Raw genomic sequence first — 25,039 nt, forward strand, 5'->3', positions numbered from 1 at the left:
TCTACAGAGAAGAGCACCATATAAAAATAAATAGTTTTTACAAACTAGCCAAGTATGCGCAAGTGTCCTGCACTGAGCTGGCATCCATCATCAGTTCCTGCAGTGCACCCGATACTGCCAGGGTAAGTGCCATCTCCCCCAGATCCTAGAACTGGACTAAAAGGATTCAGTAAACCAATAGTAGAAGGGTAATGAGCTGCAGTTGTCGAAGAGTACTGCTTAATCTATTTGAGAGTTGACACACTGAACCTTTTTAGGTTCACCAAAAGTCAGAATACACACCACAACATGGCATACAGACTAGAAGAAGATCGTGCAGGGGTCCACAAAGACTTAATCTGAGTTTTCAGTATGGCATGCTGGATAGGCAAGTCAGTTGGATCTGTGTCACCCTACACAAATGCATTACTCAAATGTGAGAAATATTTCAATTTGTTGTGTCGATCTCCAAAATGAGCCAAGTTAAATGTAATAAAATGCCTTTGCATCAATGAATGACAAGGTAAAGTTTAATCATGGTCCAATTAACCTTCCATGTAGATTAATTAAAACTTCTCAACAAATCAATTCCGTATCCTTTTGACCCAAATTGCATACCAAAACAGAATGCCTGGATATCTTTCTCAAGAGACCTTCTCCTTGTGGTATTAAGAGTGTAAGGAGAAGTTTATGCTCACCATTGTCTACGTCATCCTCACCCATGCCAATTCTAACTTCTGATTTATTTACAGTGAGCCTGCCTTCAGTCTCGGATCTGTACATATTATCAGACTTGAGTAGTCTGATAACTGTGACCTTCACCAGGAAAAATGGCTTCTGGAAATGAGACGAGACTTACTCAGTTGTATAGAGTTGAGGGGATGTTGCGACCAACGATATCGAATACCATCTACGAAAGAAGCACAACATGAAAAATGCACAAAACAGGAGATGTAAAGTGGAAAAAAACCTTTATTAAGAGGTTAGAAAACAAATAGTCCTTTCTGTGATGCTTAAGAGAACAAAAAAAGTCAGGAATTTGGGACACACACACAATGAGGCACTGAGGTGGGTTGGATACAACAGAACAGAACCAAAAAAAACAAACAAAAAAACACTGTGCACCGTTCCCATACATTTTATATTGGGGAAAGCTCAGCAAATCCCCTTGCCTACACACCTGTCCTCCAAGTTTATAGAAAGCCACTTCAAATATTCTACATAGCACTGTTAGGTAATGGCCACCCTGTCCAGTTGCACTCAGACTTTTGTGTCACACTTCTTTTCACTATACTATTCATGGCTGCCTTCCCAGGCAGTAATAAAAGAGTCAGTGAACATTTAAATAAATACCATATTTCATTTAACATTCAATTAAATGTTAGCACTTTAGGGGGGAAAAAAAAAAAAAAAAAAAAAAAGACGTTCTTGCAGTGAAGAAGCACTTACCACACTAGTCACCCCAGTGCTCAGAGTCCGCAGGGGAGGCTCTTGTTTGAACCTGACACACTGCTGCTTTTACAATAAAATAAATGGATGTCCCACACATTGATTATCGTACCAGCTAAATTGTGTTCAGGGCTGCCACAGCCTCTCTCTACAACATCAGGGTGCAAGGGGAAGAAAAAAAAAAAAAAAAAAAACCCTGATGAGGACACCTTTCCATCACCGGGTACAAAGGATGGCATGGGACTGCTGTAGTGTCTCCCTCCCTCCTAGTGCCTATTCTAAACATGGCATCCAACCGTATAATCACAACAGCCTAGAACGAATGAACACAGTTTCCTAGGCCATCCACCATTTTAAAGTGTTGCTTAGTAATGAAACCATACACACCTTGTCCATCCCAGTAGTCTGAAATGAAGAAACGTCAGTCAAAAATTCACAAAAAAACCTCCATATTTAATTTTTATAGGGAGTTTAAAAATGCACACAAAAAGTGCTTGCTGCTCCAGACTTGTGCCCTTCAGAGTTCCCAAAGGTTGTTTTTTTTTTTTTTTTATAGGGAGATGAACAGAATTAGTTTTCAGGAGAGCACCTTAGAACACACACACACACACACACACACACACTCTAAAAACACAAAAGGAACGCAATATTTTAGGATGGCAAAGTATCAAGCGGGTCCCACATATGAAGGTCTAGTTGTCAAGTGCATTTAGGGGTGTTGGTTGGCGCTTAAAACAAAACCATACAAAAAAAATAAAAAGGACTGGACAGCCACACACACTCGCACACACTCCCACACACACACTACAATGTGAAATTTACATCTCCATATCTCCAGACTATACCACAGACGCATTCTGGCTTAAATTACAGAAAAAGCAGCACATTACAAAAAAGTAATGTCAATAAATACAGCAAATTGGCTCCACTGTTCCAAAGGTTAGAGCTCATCTTCCAAGTGGCTATCTATTTTGGGGGACTCCGGTGCTTCTGCAAAAGACAAGCGAAAATATAAAAACATTACAACACAGGAATGTCACAGCCAGTTTCCAACCAAATGAGACAAGAATACTGTTATTTTGTTAGGCCTATGCAACATGAAGCTATGAAAGACTACACTAATTTTTAGTAGCATGGGAATGCCTGGTAGCTGAGAAGTAGTGATAATGATACCCGTGTTAGATTTGCCATCTGGCTCCTTGGATGTTGTGGCCTCTGGGGAGCTGTCATTTTCCTCATTCTTCTTATCAGCAGACTCTCCTTCCGTGGGAGGTTCTTCTGCTGGCTTTGCTTCTTCTGGAGATTGTGTGCCTGAAAAGGAATGGAAGTACAATAAATAAACATCTATCCATAAAGATTCCCAAGGCTATAAAAGGAAAGGTGCTAAGAGTATGGGACTAATTTGGCTCAACGTTCCATCCACCTACCTTCTCCCACCTGCTCCTCTTTGGACGGAATGACCTTCTCTTGGTCAGCAGTGGTGTTGCTGCTCTTCTCTTTGGGTTTTGGTTTAGGCTTGGCAAACTTGGCTTTATTCAGCAAGTACTTGACCTCTCTGTCCAGGAGCCCCAGCTTGGCTTCGATATCTTTGGACAATAGGACTGGTTTCTCAGTTGGCGACAACTTCTCCTGGTCAGCAACAGTGTCATTTTTCCATGCCTAAAGACATTAAACAATTGCCATTGAGTGGACTGCCCCTTAGACTCCTTGAGCTGTTCACTCTCCTAAAAATATAAATATCATATAGTTTCTTACTGTTGTTTCATTGAGCACTTTCTCCAGAGTGTTGAGCTCTACTTCAGTGAAAATCTGTTCATCCTCAGGTATCATCCTGGCACTCCTGCAGAAAGTGAAGATAATTTCAGAGGTCCAATGGGAAAAGAAAAATAAATTGCCATCTGTTGTGTACTGGCAAAGCCTACTTACTTGAGAAAGAATGTGGAGTGGTTGAGCATGCTGTCCAGTGCTGCAAGGCGATCAGGCCACTTCCGTCGCTCCTCCACCTTGAAAAACATAGCCTTGCAGAGTTTCTTCAGCTCAGACAGCTTCTCCTTCAGATCCTAACACACAAAGCAGCCTCCCTTTAGTAAGGAAACTCAATGTAAGATTGTAACACTTCATATTCATAGTTCTCGGGGCTACCTTAGTAGCGGCTGAATATCCTTCCTCATCCAACCAGCTGGATGCCTCACTCAGCTTTCCAGAAATTTGATCTTTTTCATCTTCTGTGATTACGTTCTGGTACTCTTCTTGATATAGTTTATCCTACAAACAACAGTTACATATATTTCACTTAATTGGAGAGGCCTAGTGACTGTAACACAGGTCCTGTAGTAGCTAAATGTAAACTGGACTATTGTATAGTGGGGTCTGGCCTACTGCAACTGAAAATAAAATCAAACCTCTCTTTAGTCTTGTACAGGTCTTCAAAATAAAAAAAAAATAAAAAATAGCTAACATTGACCCAGCATAGTTCTTTTATTAAAAAAGTAATTTACATTCTCAAGGACACTAGCTAGAAATTAAAGGGATGTGCATTCAAGATGGAAGCCTTGTATCCTGGAAATCTGGGACACACTTAACGCTACATGCATACTACATATTTTTCATTTAAAAAATGCAGACATTAGTCTCGTTTCTTCTCTGTTGTCCACACAATCCTGCTGTTTTTCCATTCCCAAAAATGGAGACTTTGGAAAATTCTCTCCAGAGCAGTATATTTCTGAAAACACCAGCTCAGCGTTACAGTGTGAAAGGGTACTCTAATTGTGCCGAGATTGGTTTATGCTCTTAAGGGACCCCTCCCATTACATTTACTCTGTCCCTGTGCTCGCCTTATACTTGTGCAGCACTCTGAAGAATGATTCCATCCCATCGTTTGTTACTTGCATTTGCAATTGCTGTTCTTGGTGTATAAATGCAAGCTGCAAATGTCTAATGTTGGGGGCACATCCTCTTATTGTTTCTGTCAATGTGTGCCTGCCCATTATAAGCAATATTAATAAGTTATATGCATTTTCAGTCAATTTATTGTGGACAGAGATACTTTCATAAACTATGTGGCGCTACCCTAGCAGCTCAAGTAGAAACCTTGACTACTTTTTTAAAAATATCTGGATGAGATACTAGAACAACTTAGCTATTGGCTAACCAGGTGAACCTGTTGGGCTGAATAAACTTCCAATTGTCAAAATGTATTTTTGTAATATTGAGGAGAACCCATGCCAATGCAGAATAGAGCATAATAAGGCAATATGAGGTTGTGGCCATCACTATTTACATTCACAAAACATTATGACCAAAATAACCACATAGCCCACCTGCGTCTCAAAGATGAAGGCTTCCAGACTGTTCAGCATTTTCTCATGCTCATGCTTCTCCAAGTCTCGGTCAGTCAGGTCCTGCAGCCTACATTCATTGTGAAATTAAGATTGGTTACTGAAAGCCATTGATCCATTTGATCTTTTTTGTAGTGTGAGAACTATCAGAAACTTACTTTTTTTTAGAAAGTTCAATTTGCTCCACAGTTGGGTCTAGCAAGTCATTGACCGTCAGCTCCACTCCAATCTCTTCAGAGATTTTAGATTTTTTTGGCAGCTTGTTCTTGATGCTTGTTTCCTTGCCATCTGTCTTGCTTTCCTCTTTCTCTGCAGTTTCTTCTTTTGATTCCTCTTTTGGTTTCGACTCTTCATTGGCCTGATCCTTGTCTTCCTGTTGCTCACCATTTTCACCTTCCTACAATGCAGAAAAGTCCAGCAAAAAGACAAGATTTGGCTGAATTTTGAGTCCTGTTCCCAAGCCAATGTGACCTAACACTATAGCACCTCTTTGACCCCAGAACTTGCCAACACCACAGTGATAAGAGTTATTGTTTAGTGTCAGGCTTCTAACTCCAAGACCCAGCCCTGAATAAGGAGGTCAGGAAGATGGATGGGCAAGCTTCTCTCAAACTTAGCATGCAGTTTAGTCTAATCTTGGTAGATGAACTCAATCCTGATTAACACAACACAATGGTATTGCAGGATGCTGTGAGCCATCATTATAGTGCTTGACTGAAGCTAGTCCGTTCACCGCTCATTGTGAGCAAGTTTAGTGTACAATTAGGTACACAACAGGGGTTAGTTGCTGAGTTTTGTTACAGGATAGCTTGTTGCTAAAGAAAACGCCTATGTTAGGAGTTTACCTTGGCCTCTGCTTTCTCCCCATCACTCTTGGCCTCATCCTCCTGAGCATCCTGGGAATCATCACTGGCTTTCTTGGCTCCATCATCATCATCATCTTCCTTTTTTGCTTCTGGTGGACTTTCTTCTTCCTCCTACAAGACAGAAGATCTATCACAGAAATCCACCTCTGAGTGTGCAGTATGCTGGCACTCAAACACATGTGACTGTCCATCAAGGAGTCTTCCTTGTGCCTACCTGGGCTGTTTCAGTTTCATTTTCCTTGGGTTCTGATCTCCCACCTCCAAACAGACTGGAAATAGTATTCCCAAGCTCTAAGAAAATAAAATAATTCTTGTGTTCATTGTAAAACTAGAGAAAATATGTTACAGAGGTATCAGTTGATGTCTTAATGGTGAATACCTGTCAGATCCTCAGTTGGTTTAATGTAATTTTTTCTAAATGAAAGACCCTCTAGCTTGCCATATACACAAACCAATTAAGAGGTGTGTAACAATTTCTAACATCTCCTTAATAATAAGCTAACCTGCACAATGCTAGTCCAAATCTTTATGAATACTTAAACTTCTCAGCTTAACTAAGTTTTATTACAGCTTTGTGGCACTCTCTTTACTGAGGAAAGCAGAACTTTCTTCTCTGTTCATGATCACTACAATGGGTGACTTTCTCATTTAAACAATAATATGTAATAGATGTAGCAGAGCTGAGTGAAAGCACTGTGCAATTTAGAAAAAAATTAATGTATAAATAAATTTATGACAATTAGTACACAAATGAGCTACACATCATGTATAAAAAGTATATACTTATGTTGATAGTTTTTAATTATTCTGTCACTTTGAAGCTAGTGCTAGCACAGCATTTAACCTTCACAATGCTTTGCCATCTTAGTCTTTTTGACCTTATTCTGACACCCCTTTTAAGATGCCCATGACATTGCATTTTTCATCCCAAACATTTAATACTAACTGACAATCTAGCATGTAGTACCAATGGATCTTAATTTTTAGAACCAATGACACTTTGTTTGTTCACAACCCATAAAAACATCTAAAGTACCTTAAAATCGAGTGGAAAATCTATTAAACTTTGGGTCAAAACTGACACAAAGGACATGACAGTGTTCAACATGTGTAAGAGCTGTACAAAAATGTGACCATTTGGAAACTTTTTTGATTTTTATAAAATTAGGTCACTTTACTAGAAATAAAAAAAAGCCTTCAAATTTCTTAGCTTAAAAGATGGCATTTAGGATATCTTTAAAAGTTAACTCTAAATGCAGCTCAAAATCAATCAAAGTCATGGCAGGCCAAAACTGACCAAAAAGACATGGCAAGGTAAACACTATTAGAAACTGTATAAATTATGGTAGGTTCAACTTTTTGAATATTTATGGAAATGCAGAAAAAGTACATGTTTTGTCCTGAAGAGATGAATTCAGGGTGCTTTTAATGATTTTAAAAAACACAAAAACAAGTCAAATTTAATCCAAAAGTGCTGTGAGGTAAAGAACGTAAAGAAAATGCAATACAAAGCCTGTAAGATCTCAGATTTGTTCCACCACATTGTAACAGGCAACTTCAGGTAAACAAAAATCAAGAATCAAAAGTTAAATTAATGAAACTTTGCTCCATTTGGTCCTTCCAAGATTTACACAGGACAAAGCAGCTGCGATTGGACTATAGAAATAGGTTCTCACGACTATTAATAATGCCTGTTCACATAGACTGGAGGACAACAACGATAGTATATTTACCTTTCTAAACAGAATACTCACTTGTTAATGTAGACTCCTCTTCTTTCTCTTCCACTACAGCTTCAAACACAGACTCAACCTGGGAGTACAAGAATCGCAAACATGTTAACAGCTAAGCAAGCCTCCCAAATTAAATGCCCCTCCAATGAGAAACACCAAGAAATCAAAACAGAGCTCTCCAAATAGGACATGGGTTAGTTCTTTGGTAACTGACTTACTCTATCCAAGTAGAGGACACCACTCTCATCCATGTTGAAATGAGCTTTAATTCCCTTGGATTCAGCATCAGAGTGCTTCTTGAAACTGCTGCCCACTCCTGTCAGCTTTACTGTGGTAAGGTTCAGGGATCCAAACACCCTGCAAGGAAATGAGACAATTTTAAGGAGCTGTTAATTAGGAGGGGGATAGTTGAAAGGTTTGGGGACAGCATGTACCAAGATACAGAAGCTGGACACACAGTACACTACCTGGCATCGTGCTCACTGAGAAAACTGACATCACCATAATTAACATAAAACTCAAAATCATCTGTGTAACGATTAAAGGTAATAACTTTGCGCTGGGGGTAGGGAGACATTCTTTGGAATAGGATGCGCTTGTTATGTTTAATGCTTTTCACTCCTTCTTCCTCTTCCTCCACTGCCCGAGAAAACTCCACCTATAAAAATAGTAATACAGCATGAGGTCCACATACTTGTATCATACAACAAAAGCTTAAAAGTTTTTTCCCCTTCTTGCAGTACCTGAATAGGGTAGATGGCAGCATCTCGGACCAGGAAGGGCTTCACTTTGAAAGCTTTGCTCAGTGCTGCTGCCTGGTAGACTGCCCCCATACCTGCTGCCTCATCTGCATTGATGTTCTTACCAAGCTCTTCCCTGTATAAGCAAAAATAAATTCAAAAAAAATTATGCATTAAAAAGCCATAAACCTAACACAATCCCACTTAAAACAGACAATGAAGATGAAATACTTCTTTTACATTGGCAAGGTTTTCCATACTTAACCCATTCTGAAGCAGATTAGTGTAGGAAGTAACATAAATGACATTTAAGATACATTATATATATATATTTTCATGGCATTCGTAGTCTGAATCACAATCTGATTGTATGGGTGGTTCAACTATTTTATATATATATGGTTTAACTTGCATTGGTAATGACAAATTTTAGACCTGAAAACTACAACCCCTGGGGTGCGGTATCTAGACTTTGTGTTATTCACTGGTTACCTCAATTTATTTTGAAGTAATACATTCGTCCATTTTTTAAAAAATTTTTTTTTAACCTGCTTATCCTGGGCAAGGTCATGAAGCAGCTGGAGCCTATGTCAAAAATCATTGGATGAAAAGCAGAAACAGCTCCTGCACAGGGTGCCAGTCTATGACAGGGTAAACACACACAGGCCAATTTAGCAATGCCAGTACACCTAAACTGCGTTGTCTTTGTCCTGTGGGAAGAAACCAGAGCACCCAGAGGAAACCCACATGGCGACAGGGATAACATGCCAACTCCACGTAAGGTAGCACCCAGGATGCCAACCTGGGCCTCACAACTGAAAGGGCAGCACTGTGCCATCATACTGCCCTTGAAGTAAAACAAACATGCTAAATAAGGAGTTATTTGTTTGTACATAAAAACTGAGCTATTGTATGCATTTTGAGACTATAAGTGTTGATATATATTATCAACTTGCAATGTTTCTGCATTTAACAGAAAAGGAAGTTTCCGTGTTACTTGCAGCTCACAACTCCTGTATTCGGTGTGACCCAACTACATCCTGAATGACCTCATCTGAATTATTTTTTTGGTTCAAGTCTAACGAACATCACAATTTTTAAAGTGTAAAATAATTTTTATTTCACAAAGGGAAAACAGAGTTCTTAAGTGTTCAACTACCAATAAAAATCTTAAAAAATGTGATTTGTCAACTTTGGGCTATGGCGCACTGCAGTGAACCATCTGCGGAGTACTCGTTTCTTTGCTGTATATCAGAAATGACTGGATTTCTTATGTAGCACACTTTTGTTATCTACCTCTGCTCAAACACATAAAAAACATGGCTAACATAAGCTGCATCTATTTGGAGTGAAGTTTATGTCATGGTGAGCTATTCAGCATATTTCCAGATATTTATCTGATGTTTTATGATGTTTATCAAAGTTATAAAGGCAGACTTTCAGTCTTTCTACAACTACTTTTTCATTATCCTTTTGTTTGCTTTGTATCATGATTGGTGTATCCCCACTCTGAACAGTTAACTTAGAAAAGAACCAGGAAGTGCTGCAAACTTGTCACAGGAACAGGTATTGGATAGAATGGCCTGAACCATCTCCAACATCTCCACACTGCTTGGTGTGGGAATGAAACATGAAAGGTTATGTGGTAGGTAAAATGGATATTAATGTCTGTTGCACAGAATTAGTGGTCTCACTCAAAGAGCACCGACTAGTGATATTGTGCTGCAAAGAAGCATTCATACGGTTTACTAAATGAATATATCTAAACATCTTTCAAATACACATACCATATTGTTACAAAGATGCAGTGAGGTTAGTGAATAATATAGAGTAACAAGGTGTCAGAATAAGATTCAAGAGACTGTGCTCCAACATACCTGCCAATGGCCTTCTGGAGGACCTCCTGGACTTTGGGGACACGGGTAGCTCCTCCTACAAGGATGACCTGTTCGATTTCATCCTAAAATGTTAGGAGAAAAAAAGAAAAAAAAAAAAGAAATACCAGTGAAAAGATTGGCATGAGAACAACTAAAGGACTTTGCATAACTTAGAAAGTGGTCAAATTGATGCTGGGAAATTACAGGAATACTCCAACCAAAAATAGTCTCCCCCCGCCCCAAATTATACAGTATGTTACTTACCCAATGTGGTTTGTCGTGATGGGCCAGAAAAAAAACTGAATTGTTAAATAAACAAAAAATGTCATTCATTGGTCAAGGACCCTGTATTTAAAACACAGAAGGTGTTTCTTCTGTGTACACCACACTTGATTACCCAGAAGAATTTAGTGCATGTTCTGCGCATTGTGAACATGTGACTGGTCAACTCAACATGTGGATTATGCAACATAAATAACGTAAAACTTCTTTCATGGAAGTTTTTCATATTGTTTGCTGTGATCCAGCACTGGTCTCTATAAGCGTCAATTCTGTCGGAAAGTTTGTTATCTTCGTACATAAGAATATGAGATTAATTTTTCATTAGTCATCACTACTAACCACATGGGGTAAATAACCTTTAAGCTTATTTCACATGGAAATTTTACTGTACAGAAGACTCAGTTCTGAAATAAACAGTAAATAGTTCCAGCAGAGGAACCATGGCACATTTCAGTCTAAACGTGGCTGTTGACCATCTATTGTAATTTTCTTATAGTTGATGACATACTGAAAACGCAGAGATTGATATTCCCGAGTTGATCTGAAACCCAAGAACACACCCTCCACCGTAGGCTTAACAGCATGAAAATTTTTGTAATCCACATCAGTCTCCTTCATTTGCTGTGCCCATCTCCTACTGTGCTCTAGATGAAAGTCTCACCATGGTCATCTCGGCCACATCAAGTGCCTGCTGTATAGGACCAGGAACCCTCTCAAACAAATCGCTACACAGGGCTTCAAATTCTAATCTTGTTACTCTGGCTTTAAAGTCCAAGTCTTCCAAGAGACCCTCCACCTGAAAGTGAAAACAGTGTATGTTTATGGAGGGGGTAGCAATAAGTGCTAGATAAAATCACCTAAAAACTAATAAATAAATAAATCAGCCTAACACCATATAAAAGCAATATAGCAGAGACCAGCATGCAGGCCCTTTGTACCTGAGCCATGTGGTCCACATTAGCACTCAGAACTGTTTTGACACGTCCAGCCTCTTTTAGCAGCTTTGCCATCGCACGAGGGTTTTCGCGTACGTCTTTGCTTGTCTTCTGCTGCTTGTTAAAAAGCTCCGCCAGGTGGTCACGTAGGCGCAGCTCCATCTCCAAGCCACCTAATGTGCGGTCAAAACTGCAGAAAGTGGAATAAGCGTGTCAGCCAGGAGTAAAAAAAATTGTGAAAAGAAGAGCGGAATGAAGACAAGCAGGCTAACAGACAGGCTGCAGCGGTGTACATTGTGAAGCGGTGTTCTGGAAGCACAGTAACTTGTTAGGGCATCCCTTGAGCCTTTTCCCACTCACAGTTCATTTTAAGACAAACATACACATTTTTCTAGCAAATAAATTCTTTTATGTACTTTTTTTTTTCTTGGGGAGTGTTACATGGTGGCATTGTAGTTTACAGTGCTGCCTAACATATCTAGCATCCTGGGTTTGAATCCTGCATCTACTGTAGTTGTCTATAAGGAATTCACAAACTCTCCACATGTCGGTATGAGTTTCTTCAGGTTCTCCACTTTTCTCCTACAGTTCAAAAGACATGCTTGTCAGATTAATTGCAGATTGCTAGGGTGGGTGTTTGTATGGGTGGACATTTTGATAGACCGGTGCCCTTTGGTGTCTTATAATAAGTTCTGCCCATTTTGCAATTATAGGCAAGCAAAGCCAAAATGAAAGCCAAATTAAGACCTTTGGTCACACATTTATAACCACTGTACCAAAGAATAACAAACTACTAAATCTACACTAACAGAGATTTCAAGATGGATTCTGTGAACCTATAACTGGAGGACATACAGTTAAATTCAGTTTATTTTTGTATAGTGCTCTTCACCAAGTGCAGATACACCATGTGTGCATTTTCTGTGAGAACTTGGGACAACACTAACTTTATAAATTACTAAATAGACAATGATTGTATGTGAAGATAGATGTGTAAACAGATAGGAAAAAGCTTCCATTATAGTCATTCTGGTGTGTTCAGACTATAGTGTGTTTGAATATATAATTTATCTAATTATGTATATATTATTTAAAGAGCTTCTAATAAAGTTCTATCTATCTATTAACATACAGAAAACAGAGCCCTGCACATTAATTTTTACTATGGCTAGCTGGCAACAGAGGAGAGGAACACAAATACTCCAGCCATCATCCCTGGAGAAAACAAACCTCTGTGGGGTCCACAGTCAGCTAGAACAGACAAGTCTGACGTATTGACAGTCCTGAAGGCCTCATCCAACTAGATGGCTACGAGGAGGCACAGTAGGTGCACAATTAAGAGGATGCTACAAAAATTATCCAACAGTTTTAAAATCTTAGCCACTGCTTTCATAAATACAAAGCCAAGTAAAAAGATGCTGGGCTTCAGCTGTAAATGTTGCAATTTCAAAGCTCCAAAGAGAAGTTCCACTCACCCAACTCCTCGTATCTGCAGCTGCGGCTGGGTTCCAGATTCCTTTGTCTTCACAGTCTGGTAGGTCACAATTGTGGCCACAGTGCTTCCAGAGCCCATGTCATAAAACATGACATTCTGCAGGAACAGATGGTGTTTAGAACAAATCACTTTACAGGGCTGTAGCTCCACATTTAATTTTTTTTCCGTCAGCCTTTATTATAAGTGATGGCATACTACTTAATTAACCCACCCACATACAGTCTGTGATATCAGCTTTTACAATTTTCTGTGACTGTAAACATAGAAAAAGAGGTCTTTCTTTTCAAGTAAACACACTTTTCAAACCTTAATGGGGGGTAGTGAGAAACCAGCTCTTTAGCAGGCAAACAATGCATTAAGCAAAGTCATTAGTCCAGGTTATACTTCACACTCAGAACGCTTACAGGCATGCATCCAAGCTGCTGTGCGTTCCCGGCATTCTTTTAACATGTCCTCCGAGCGCGTTGTCAGAAATGAAAGACACGTGCGTGAGTTGCAGTACCAGCAAAAATTTGGGTGCCATTTGTGTTCCAAGTTTTGGTAAATGAGGTCAGTATCATTATTAGCCATCAACACGTGAAAGCAGGCAGCATTGTAGCTCCAACAGGATCAATCTGCATGCTTCGATGTCTGATTAATGGTTTGATGCCGTGAATCAAATAATAAAAAACAAATGCTGATTGGATGACCACAAGCTCTGGCGTCATCTTACAAATCTGTTAGTAGTTTGGACTTTGAAGAGATATACTGTTGGTGAAGATGGAGTGCCATACTTACAGCATCACTCTTTCACAGCCACCTCCCTGGTGTGCCAAGCATGCACTGCATTAAAGTGATAATCTCCACCAGGAAGTCGCAATTGCTTTGAAACAACAAGGGGTGGGAAGTCCCCGATGAAGTCCGGAGCACAATGAAACACTAAGGGGTCAGGGGTTTAGATTTAGGAGCACGGAGTCCCAATGAACTCATGAACGAGCCTCATCTTGCACTGCATCACTCTTCTTTGCGCACGACTTATTTTGCATAAAAGTTACAGTTCCTGCTGTGTGGTGGGAACACAACACACAAAAGTGGCCAGGGAGCACAAGTGGCTTAGAACCTAAATCATACAAGAACTCATTGGTTCCTGAAAAAAAAGTTCCTACAGTGGGAAAGCACTTTATCAAGAACTTTGAGACCAATCAACATAAAACAGAATAACTAGACAACATGAGTGTTTTGTGGGGTATAAATGATGTTTTAAAAAAGGAAAAAAAAAATCACCAATTAGTCCGGGTAGTACTCCATCTTCCTGTCCTAGATGATGTTTGCTGAGCCTTATTTATATTAATCTCCATGGGATGCCTCACCACCACCATCTTTGTAACACAGAGTTAAACATCCTACTTTCTAAGTGCACTATGTTTTATTCTACAAAACACATCCCTTAGTCTGTAAAAGAATGCCAATACCATCCAGTTGGCTTCATCATGTTTATAATGTCAGCCCCCCAACACTCAATTGCTGCCCAGAGACAAACAAAAAGTACTGTGTGTCCATTATTGGAATGGTTCAGGGATGCATGGAGATTTTTCCAGTTTATCCAAAAACTGAACCTAGCATTTCCAGATTTCACGGATTTCACTTCTGGCAAGTCTCAATGGAGCAACTACAGCAGAAAAACAAAAACACACACTATACCTGTGCGGTGCTATTGATGTCTTTTCTCCTGAAGACACCATAATTTAGTGCCACGGCAGTGTTATCATTGATGAGCTGGAGGACTTTCAGATTGGCCATTTGAGCTGCCTGTAAGACTGCCCTCCTCTCTGCCTGATTGAAGAAGGCCGGGACAGTAATCACTGCATCTTTAATAGGCTGCTCTGCAAGGAAAAAAAGTGACAAGTATTACAGAACATGACCATCTCAAAACATGTTCAGCCCAAAATGTGTTTAGTCCAGCACCTCACCTGCAAAGTCTTGAGCAAGATTTCTTGAGTAATTCAAAATCATTCCCAAGATCTCTTCAGGGGAATACCGGAGCTCACTGGAAACCAGACAGGAGAGAAAAAAGTCAAACTTGCAGACATGGAAAAAGACAGAAGGGAACATGGGTTTTCTCTGCATTGTGTGCCTCTAACACTTCCAAGTACAATCGCTCGAAGTACAGAGGAAAAATGGTAGCAGTACATAGTGGGGTTAGTGAGAGGTAAGCATGTATTTCACTGTATCATTCACTTCCTACACTGAACCTGTAAGGAAATGCTAAAGTAGTTAAAATGCTGTGTTGGTGGTAACATCAATATTCAGATTCTCATGTTAACGTGTAAATGACACTTCTGAGCATACACTTAAGTTACAATTTTAGATGCAGTCCGAGTATTCTAGAATGCTCCACACTCAACTAGCCCTGGTCATCTGGGGGCTTAGTAGGAATACAGAAATCTGAAAATTTCTGGAATGCTTACTTATTGTATAGTTTGACCTTTGTGAACAACAATGTATCTGCATACCAGTGTCGAAGAGGATGTGTAAATACAAATGAAAATCTCAAACTATGTGAAAGATTGGTTATACGAGGGTGAATCGAATATTATCCACACTCTGGTTATACTAAAACTTATCAGTGCTTTCCATATGAGGTCCCTATCTCCCCAGTGACTGCTGTGCAGGTGTGAACATATTATGTCAGATGATTTGTAACTGTGGTGTGAGAAACAATGACTACCCCACTTGTGATTTGCATGAAAAAAGAACAACATGCAGCGATTTGTTTTTTGTGGTATGAGGGTGTGCCTGCTGCCAATATTTATTAAAGATTTTGTGCACAGTATGGAGAAAGTATTTTGTCGCAAAGAAGTGTGTATGAATGGAAGGAGAAATTCAAGGAAGGTTCACACAAGTATCAGCCATGAAGGAGCTGGACACCCGTCCAAGTCTGATGACAACATTCAACGTGCACTTGAAAGGATTCTGTTGAATAGACGAGTGACAGCAGACGAAGTGGCAAATCATTTGCAAATCAGCCATGGCTCTGCCTATGCAATAATCCACGACAGACTTGGGTTTCGAAGGATGTTGTACGAGGACAAAGGTTCACATCTGATGAAGAGGTGAAGACAGTGGTGCATTCGTGGCTTGCAGCTCAGCCTAAAACATTTGTTAATGAAGGAATACAAAAGCTTGACGACAGATGGACAAAGTGAATTGAAAAATCAGGGTGATTGTCGAAAAATTAGGTATTTGTCTTTTCTGAAAGTTGATTAAAATAAATTCTACAGCTGGAGTGCATATAATGTTTGACTTACCCTTGTATAAATAAATGTCTACTGTACATTTATTAGATATCCTCTTCTTTTGTACTTACTCTGAAATCTTGAACAGTGACGTTCCTCTGCTCTCATCTTTTACTAGCTGGTGCTCAGGAAAACGTTTCTGATACAGCTCAACTAGAGGGTTGCCCAGCTCTTTCCCCAGGAGATCCTGGAAATACCGGAACACAACTTTGGGGTTTTTCACCGACTAGGACAATGGGTGGAGCAAAGAAAAGAAAGAAAAAACTTTAGATAGAGATCATGTTGAGATTTAAAAATCAAAAAGTCAAATGTTGAGACAAAAACTGAAATATTCCTAATCTAATAAATAAGACTACTGTTCTCTATATGCAAAACTAGGTCTCCTTACTCACCATGCCCATTGCCCCATCTTCAAACAGTCGCTCATTCTCTTTCAGACACACGGCTACTGGAGTTTTCCTCCTTGACTCTCTAAAAGTAGACACAAGATGAGGATGCAGAGCAAAATTCTCTCCTCCTACAAACTTAAACTCAACATACAGAGAAACTTGCAAATACCAGTTTCCCAAGAAATGCATTCCAGAGTTTCATCCTCCTCAAATAACACAGAGGATCTAAACATAAGTTGTTGGTCTTCTAATCATTCTGACACATATACGAGGCTAAAAAAACAAGTAATCAATTTATCAAGCAGCAAAACATGCAGGCAACAATTTTTCCATATTAAAAAATAATCTCAACCAAATGCTTTCTGTGACAGGCTCTATCTTCCATGTATTTTAAAACTTCACTAAGCATATTTTCTTGATAATTTGCTTAAGTATCACTCTGTTAGCCGATGTAGCCATTTCAAACAGTGAAGGAAACTTAAATTTAATAGAAAAATCAGCATGTCCACAGTTTTAAAAAAAAAAAAAAAGGATGGAGAAGCAGAATGTGTAGTTTGTATGGCTGCAATAGAAGCTGTAAATTGTATTCTTTTCATCTGAAAGCAGGCAGCGTTTTTCCATTTTAACAGTTTGATCATTTTATATACTACTCTGCCCCCTGTTCGCTTTGTTTGCCAACCCCCGGTGGGCACTACGTGCTAGCCACTTCACGGATCTGCCGTTCGCGTATGGGGAAGTGGATGTACAATTTAAACAGATTGTTATTTTCATGGGAATTGTTACATATGTATAATAGAACTAACTATTTTACATTACAGTGAGTAATTAACCATAGTAAAACACAGTAAAACGTTGTGTTAGAGGTATTCATTGCGTTATACGTTTTCGTTTTGTTTGGCTTTGAAATTAACAAGCAAATAATTTTTAAACTTACACTTTTAATGTAAAACTTCAATAAAAACAACTTTTTGAATTATTTTTCATCAATATCGCATTTGATTCTGAGTTATATCGTGACGAAGCAACGTATAACTGCCTGTGAATGAATATCGTTTCTTTCTCTCTAATAAATAGACTTTTTTGAACATTTGTCCCTGTGATTTGTTAATTGTCATAGCAAAAGTTATTCTAACGGGAAACTGAAAACGTTTTCATACGAATGGCATATCAAGATCTCCTTTGGTGTTTAATATTATCTGTGGAAGATGTTCCCTTTGGCTTTTCAGAAGTAAATTGGGCATTACTGTAAAGTTTGCGGGCTGTTGTTTTAAAAGTTGTGGCTTCTTTTACAGAAAAGCAAAACTGACACAATTAAGCTGTTGAAATTAATTCAATGTACTGTTACATACTCCTGAATATCTGCCTATTAGAGGGTAGCCTTAAGTGTTTACATTATCATTTACTGTATATTGGACTAGAGATGCCATGATAACCAGAATTTTTGTATTCGCTACCAATACAAATGCAATTTAACGATACTGGACACCTTTCTGATATCACAGCAAAAACAGAAATCCCATTTAGTGGATTTTTATTAAAAGTACCTCCTTTTTTATGGTGAACAATGTTGTGCCTTTTCTATAATACTGTATAAAATATGTAAATATTAACAGTAACAAAAGCTTTAAAAGCAGTACACCCTTCCATCAAGTAATTACTCAAGTATCACTTAAGTAAAAACTAGTATTGGCATTTATAAATATAATAACTCAACGCAAGGCTTGAATTTAACATGTGGCAGAGATGGGGATCCATCCAGCGTATAATCTGGGGGTGGGGATAGCACAGGGTTGAAAAAGAATCCTATTTCATGAACTACATTTGTTATCTTAACACATGCACATTCTAAATGTATTGATTGACATTTCCACCCAGTTACTGAAACCTACTGCTTAAAAATCTATACTAAAATACAAAAATTCCAACATTATATAGTACATGTACTGTTGAATTAGTGAATTAAAAGATAACTCCTGATTATCCCATTTAAACATACTCTTTAAAGCAGTTTTTGTAATAATTGCTTCACTGACAAACCAGACTTTAAAAACCTATCGTTAGGTTTGCAATATTTGTTATTGTAAGATTTCTATTTGAATAATTAGCTAGTTAAAAAATATTACTAAAAACTAATATTTAACAGTTGAGTCTAATTCAATTTTCAAATGTCAGAACTTGGAGGGGTTTTAAATTTGCTTCAACTTTAAAGCTTCCCATGTGAAATCAAACTTGTAAAATAAAGATGTAAAACTGACAACTCCTGTTTCCCATTTTCAAGGTTTCTTACATGAGTGATTGGATTTTGTTATTTGTTATGCCTCTGTACAAATCTAGAATTTGAAAATTTGTCAGGCTGTTGTTGCCTGTACTGAACAAATTTGTAACAGTGCGACAGTATTACATTCTTCAACATACCATTCAAATATTTGACATGTGCTTTCACTTAGGGGTTATAATAATGAATGGTAGTTTGTCTTCAAAAGCCAAATGAATGACATAAATTTAGTCTTTGCAGATTCATTATTTAGCAATGAAGTTTGCGGATTCATTTGTCCTGCTAACTGTGTGTTTTGATGATTACAAGTCTCCATTAACACTGTACACATTGTAATAATAGGGAAATGTGCCTTGTCTTTTGAAGCACTGAATACATTTTATTTTGGTATTAACACATGGGGCTGCTCATGTCTTTGCCAGTGCAGACAAGCCAAATGGCCACTTCGTTTGAATCTTGTGTTGAGATTTCTTGCTACAACTTGTCAGTGCTGACAGTTCTCCCAGCATAACGTCACACCCCCTGTGTGACCCTGGACCATATAAAACCACATTTAAAAAAAAAAAGGACAGATGTTTGAATTAATGGACATCTGTAGAAATATTCATTATAATGAGAGAATGAATGCAAAGCCTCTGCTCATTTATTGGGACTGTGTATGACACTATTCAATTCAATAGCCATTTAACCTTGTTATCTTTTCATCTCCTCTTATAAATGCGTGACCATACAAGGTAAATGAGTCAGTGAGGTTACTTGGCTTTCAAATCACACACAAATCTGTTTCTGAATTATTGATGGAATGAAAGTGGCAATAACTCAACCCTGTGTGTATGTTTTGTTTTAAAAAAAAAGTATGAGATCGCTGCACTTGCTTGCTTAAATTTTCATGTGTGAAAGCAAAAACACTTTCAGACATTACACCTCTGTCATTTTTCTTCTCAACATGTGTTGAATCAGTGGCTGTAACAGTACCAGAGGGAGACATTTATATTAGAACTTTTCTTCTCAGTTTCTTTCATGTATTATTATGCCTTCTGGAGTAATCTGTCTGCTTGCAGTCATGCAAGAGAACAGTACAGACGTTCTCAGTAGTACTGATACTAAATAAAAAGCTGGTTCTGTTATGTTTTCAGAAATTTAGTACTGAAGTATTGGTTTTTGTGACATCCGTATATTGGACAGGCATGAAAGGCACCGAATAGAGCCAGAGAAATGACACGTACTACATATGTACATTTACATATAAACAGGATGCACAGACTAGATTCTTTACCGAACTTTGAAGGCTTATAAATCATTTTCTTGAAGTTACAAATAAAAGAAACAGATGCTGCATTTGTGCATGTTTCATAAGATTTTTTTTTTTTTTAAACAATATTTTTACAATCCATTTATCATATTACTGATTAACTCCTTTCCATTAATCATTTGCAGTATCAGGTGTTGGAATATTAACATAGAAAATTCACATCCATTCTCTTAACCAGATAACTCTAATACAGGATCATGGAAAGCTCAGGATTTTATGCGTGTAACTATATATACAAACTGCACACAAAAAAGTGAACATCAGACTTTTACAGAACAGACCTATGCCTGAACCCACACTGGGTCAACTAAGTGCCAATTACTAATAATATTGTTATGAAGAATGTGAGATGGAGGCATTATAGAACCCAATAATAAACATCAGGTACAGGTGTAGAATTTTTAACAATGGGGTAATCCAACACGGAGCTCTGGAGCTGGTAGGCATCAGTGTTAAAAATGATAAAACTTATTTTATTGTATAATACAAAACACAAAGGAATATGCCTTATTAAGAAAAACACTGTATTAAGATGCCCTATATCTAACTCATACAATGATGAGAGTTTTATGAGACATAACCTTTCTTTCTACACTCACAACTGCCAAAGTCTGTTGCATTTCCTTTGAATGATGTGACAAATTTGCTATAAACTTGCTTAGGTCATTGTACACTTTGAGGCAAAATAATAAAATTACTTTGATTTTCTAGTACATTGTTATTTAAAGCAAAAAATAAATCCCTCTTCCTCAGTTTACATGAAGCTATTGCTGTGATCAATAATGCTCTCATATGAAACCTAACACTGTCAAACCTGCTTAATCCATTTTAGAGTTGCAGGATACTATTGCCTTATAAATATTAACATCTCTTCAGAAATAACCATTTTTAATAAAATCCCATCTCTATTTGTCATACAAACTGTATAACGTACATAGTTTTATAATGAAGTACCTAAAGTGTGGATAGCGCTTTGAGTACTGAGAAAAGCGCTATATAAAATGTAATGAATTATTATAATAAACTGTCAGTATTTCTCAAAGTTTAATGATACTGGTAATAAGAGTAGGAAGTGTTGTTAAACTCTTTAATACAAGGGCATTATGACCATAAAACATCCTTGAATAAGAACATATCTATTGTGTAAATTATGTGCAGATGCACACTTTGCTGTTTACATACTTGTTTAGGACGATCTCCATTGGCACTCCTGGTTTTACTATTGCTATTTTCATCCACTCACTTCCCAGGTCTACGGACATCACAGCCACTGAATCTATAAGACAGCAAGCACTGAGGTTGTAGAACTTGTGTTTTGCCTCATCTTTGTAAACATCCCTGCAAAATGTACTTTGAGTTTACCTGCTTGAAAAGGAATTAGAGCTCCTAGGAGCCAGAGGAAAAAACACCACATAATCGGTCTATCCATGGTAACAATCTGAAGCAAAAAAAGGAAGAAGAAATAAACTGGTAAGACAGGAGAAAAGATTTGGATACTTTTTGTTCATTCTCTCTCTTTTTAAACTATGCCTCAATAGAAATGACATGTTTATTTTTCTGGCTGGATGCACATGATAGATTGGTTAACATTCATGAATAAAAGTTGTCAGCAATGAATGAAACAAGAATCTTACACAAAACTTTTGTCAAAGCACTGTACAATTGTTTACATATACAGTATTTCTTTCAGTTGGAGCAGTGGCAGGTTAAGTGACACGCTTGTTCAGAATCACACAGTCAGTCACAGGTGGAGAAGTTTCTTACCCACTAGACCTTGCTGCTTAATAACTTTAACGAAGGTTCAAATTGAAAGTTTTTATTTAGTCATGTTTACACAGGAAAACATGAAATCTGCCTTCTTAGCTGCATCCAAAAGACAGAAATAAAATAAACAAGCAAGAGGCAAGACAGGTTAAAACTTAAAACAGAAATTCTATAATACCTGTATTTATATTGTTTGAAAACATTATCTTTGGTAACTACTTCTAGCCATTTAATAGTATGCTTTAACCTAAAATGGTTACATGACACATATTAAAACCTCTCCAGTTCAGGAAAGTTAGATTTTCTCCAATATTATTAAAAACGTGTATGGTACAGGAAAGGAAGAAATCTCTGGAATGATTTGCATGGGACTTTAAAGTGGCTGTCCTCCCTAATTTACCTTAGTTCTGCTTGTAATAGAGGTCTGTCATCAGCTGAGATGATTTCCAGTTTCTTTTCAACATTGCCCACTTACATCCACTTACCAAATCATCTACATCAGCAGCAAAAACTTTACCTGAATGTTTGATAATCTGCTAGAGACCTTTTTTTTTTTAAATTTTGGATTTGTTTGGTAACTAAACCAGACATTGAAGACAGTAGTGACAACAGACTGGTTCTCAGTGCAATAAAAGGACAACCTGAGGTCCTTGTCCATTTTATATTTTCTGTGTTTACTTTTATTTTTTATATTTGTTCTTTATTTCAAATTATACAATTTCTTGTATTAAGAATGTGTTAGTTTTCGCATACCCCTTGGGGTCAGAGATATAAGTACTGATTGCATTTAGAGTAAATGTTTTTGTATTAATATTCCAATTAAGATTATTATCAAAGTCCGCTCCTAAATATTTATATTCAGTCACTGTTTCTACCTCCTCCCCCAGCCTCTCAAAAGTCCAGTATCATTTTTTTTTTTAGTCTTTTTCAGATTCAAGTAAGATGGTTCTTGTTGCACCAATTTACTGAACAGTCCACTTGGTTGAAATAATGGCTTTCGTCCTCGTCGGATGTGTCTTATCAGCTTGGTGTCATCAGCATACTTGATAATGGAACAATGGTCGTCGTTCTCTCTCTGGTCGCTTGTGCACAGTATAAACAGTAATGAGGAAAGAGCACAGACTTGAGGAGTACCTGTTATTTGAGAGAATGACTTCTGAAAAATTGTCATGTATGATTTAAAACCTTTAGTCCAATTATGTACGCAAAGTAATTGGCTTACTACCACAAAATGATGAACTCTGAGAGAAACCTCATAAAAGAGAGAAGAAAAGCCTAAAAACTAGACAAGTGGGAGGTTATGGCCTGCTTATCACTAGATAACTGAATTGTTTGGAAATACTGCACTGAAGTTGAATCACTAACAAATGGTGAGCTCTACCACAAACATTTCAATTAATGCTTTTGGAAACAAAAGACAATTCACAATGAAAAGTTTTTCATACTAGAGACTGCAGGCTTTTTGTTCTAAGATATTAAATTTTATATTTATGATACATTAAAAACTTAATTACAGGTGGCACAATTCAATTTTCATAAATCTGAGACATAAAGCTATTACAAGTCCCAAGAATGGCTAACCTCAATAGTTTAGATGACATTGTCTAATATTTTTAAGATTTGACGATTTGTAAGACTTACCATTTGGTACAGTTAACTGCACTTGATGTGGCTATAAAAAAAGACAATGCAATGTTTGGGGCCTCCACTATGTTGATATACAACGTCAAAAATATGACTCATCAATTGTGATTGAGTGCATCACTTTTGCACATGGATCAGCCCAATAAGACTAAGACACGCCTCTTTGGTCCATAGTTTCAACTATTGACCCACGAAGGTGGCAGAATATAGCATGTTGTTCAAGATGGTTTGACAGTACATGGATATTATTCGTACCTGTAGCATATTCGAAACCGTACATCCATTAAGGGCACGAAGATCGGCTCCTCTGATTGATAGAGTTAGGTCAACACAAACTTTAATCTGACATTTTTAAACGTACCTACGTATCTACTGACGTCACAATGAGTGCTTATAGCGATGGCAATAATCATATCTCAAACGTATCAAACGGGCCCTAACTGTCACAAAAACTGAAAAGCCAATGAATCACTCAGCATACATGTGATACTCTAGACCAGAAATGGGTTAACGACTTGTACAAATGCAGTTTCCAGAAAACACGCACAACTTACATTTGCACTCTGTACTGCCCGCTCTCACTCACCCGCCAGCGTCTTCGCGAACTCTCTAGAACAAAGTGCTAGTCCAGCGCCACACGGCTTCTAACTCGACTGCAGTACAACGATACGGCACCATGCCCACCTCCTGCACGGCTTTTTCAATTTCCTTTGCATTCGCCGGTTTGCACCTCGCGCAGGGCCTGGACGCGGCGCTTATCCATTGGATAAACACTCATCAACGTCATCACGCTGTACTCTTCTTGTCTCCGCCCCTCCCCGTGTTCTCTTTCTTCTATTTGTCCACGTTCCTCCACTGCCTGCAAGACTGTGAACGTAGTCGTGATACTGAAGGCAATTGGTCCACGTTCACGGATCGGGGCGGGGCTAAAGTGATGGTTGAGGAGACATGCTGTTACAGATCCAGTTCCTTTCCGGAAGGTGAACGAATATGACATTAAGGTGTAACTTTTAATCACGCAATTGGTGTGGATTCAGTAATACTTTACCTCACTTTTCTCGTAGTTAATGGAGGCTTAATTTATGATTAACACGCCAGGTTCCGTTTTCACAAATACGTTACAGATTCACCCGGTTGCCATTAAGATGCTCTTGTCCCGTATGTACTCCACTTTTTTCTTGCAATTTGTAAGAAAGGCTTCTCCTGTTCATTAGTCTCATGTGGTCATTGTAAACTGAAGCCCATTTCTCTCGCTACTGACATCTCCTGGTTACTCCTCCTATTGTGTTGATGCACTTTCACAATCGTTAGGAAGCTCATCCTTCAGTATTACATAAATTCACATTTATTTGTTTATGAAACATTTGTATCCAAATCGATTTACCAAAGAGATCAACACAACCGTGCAAACATCAGTCAGGGGGACAGATTGGGAGTTACACTTACAGGACAAGGTTACAAAATTGACCATCACAACTGAAGAGCCCAGAACCGAATCCAAGTGATTTACAGTTCCCAGATTACAAAAACCTAACTGATCAGACAGAAATGCACCTAACAACAAAGTCTTCAAAAACTTCTTAAGCACACTGACTGAGTCACAATTTCAAATGAAGATGGGCACAAGCTAGGAGCTACACATGAAAAGAGTCTGGATTGAGATACAATGCCACCCACACAGAGGTG

At 38.1% G+C, this 25,039-nt stretch overlaps 1 protein-coding gene across 2 annotated transcripts; it reads right to left on the bottom strand.

The window, feature by feature from the left end:
• Positions 1-1,961: 1,961 nt before the first annotated feature.
• Positions 1,962-24,104, bottom strand: hyou1 (hypoxia up-regulated 1). Of its 2 annotated transcripts, none has more exons than XM_028808448.2 (25): positions 23,908-24,104; positions 21,308-21,383; positions 21,128-21,221; positions 16,362-16,440; positions 16,041-16,195; positions 14,644-14,720; positions 14,375-14,556; positions 12,675-12,790; positions 11,203-11,389; positions 10,926-11,060; positions 9,983-10,065; positions 8,109-8,241; positions 7,833-8,023; positions 7,584-7,722; positions 7,387-7,444; positions 5,847-5,923; positions 5,612-5,743; positions 4,925-5,163; positions 4,749-4,836; positions 3,571-3,693; positions 3,355-3,488; positions 3,184-3,268; positions 2,856-3,087; positions 2,602-2,739; positions 1,962-2,418 (listed from the first exon to the last, which is right to left on the bottom strand). In XM_028808448.2, the coding sequence occupies exons 2-25, from the start codon at positions 21,372-21,374 to the stop codon at positions 2,369-2,371; spliced, it is 2,994 nt and encodes a 997-aa protein (XP_028664281.1). In that variant the 5' UTR covers positions 21,375-21,383; positions 23,908-24,104; the 3' UTR covers positions 1,962-2,368. The 2 variants fall into 2 exon arrangements, with proteins under 2 accessions (XP_028664281.1, XP_028664282.1); XM_028808449.2 differs by having other exon boundaries at positions 23,940-24,103.
• Positions 24,105-25,039: the final 935 nt, after the last annotated feature.

The sequence above is a fragment of the Erpetoichthys calabaricus genome, chromosome 9 (genome assembly GCF_900747795.2).
Source record: "Erpetoichthys calabaricus chromosome 9, fErpCal1.3, whole genome shotgun sequence".
Lineage (NCBI taxonomy): Eukaryota > Metazoa > Chordata > Cladistia > Polypteriformes > Polypteridae > Erpetoichthys > Erpetoichthys calabaricus.

What these genes read in the sequence shown, in the direction of transcription:
- hyou1 (XM_028808448.2), bottom strand. Translation starts at nt 21,374, where the DNA reads ATGGATAGACCGATTATGTGGTGTTTTTTCCTCTGGCTCCTAGGAGCT. An exon ending in TCACTGTTCAAGATTTCAGA is followed by an intron (nt 14,721 to 16,040) that starts GTAAGTACAAAA and finishes TCTGGTTTCCAG; the next exon opens with TGAGCTCCGGTATTCCCCTG. An exon ending in CTCAGTGAGCACGATGCCAG is followed by an intron (nt 7,723 to 7,832) that starts GTAGTGTACTGT and finishes ATTTCCTTGCAG; the next exon opens with GGTGTTTGGATCCCTGAACC.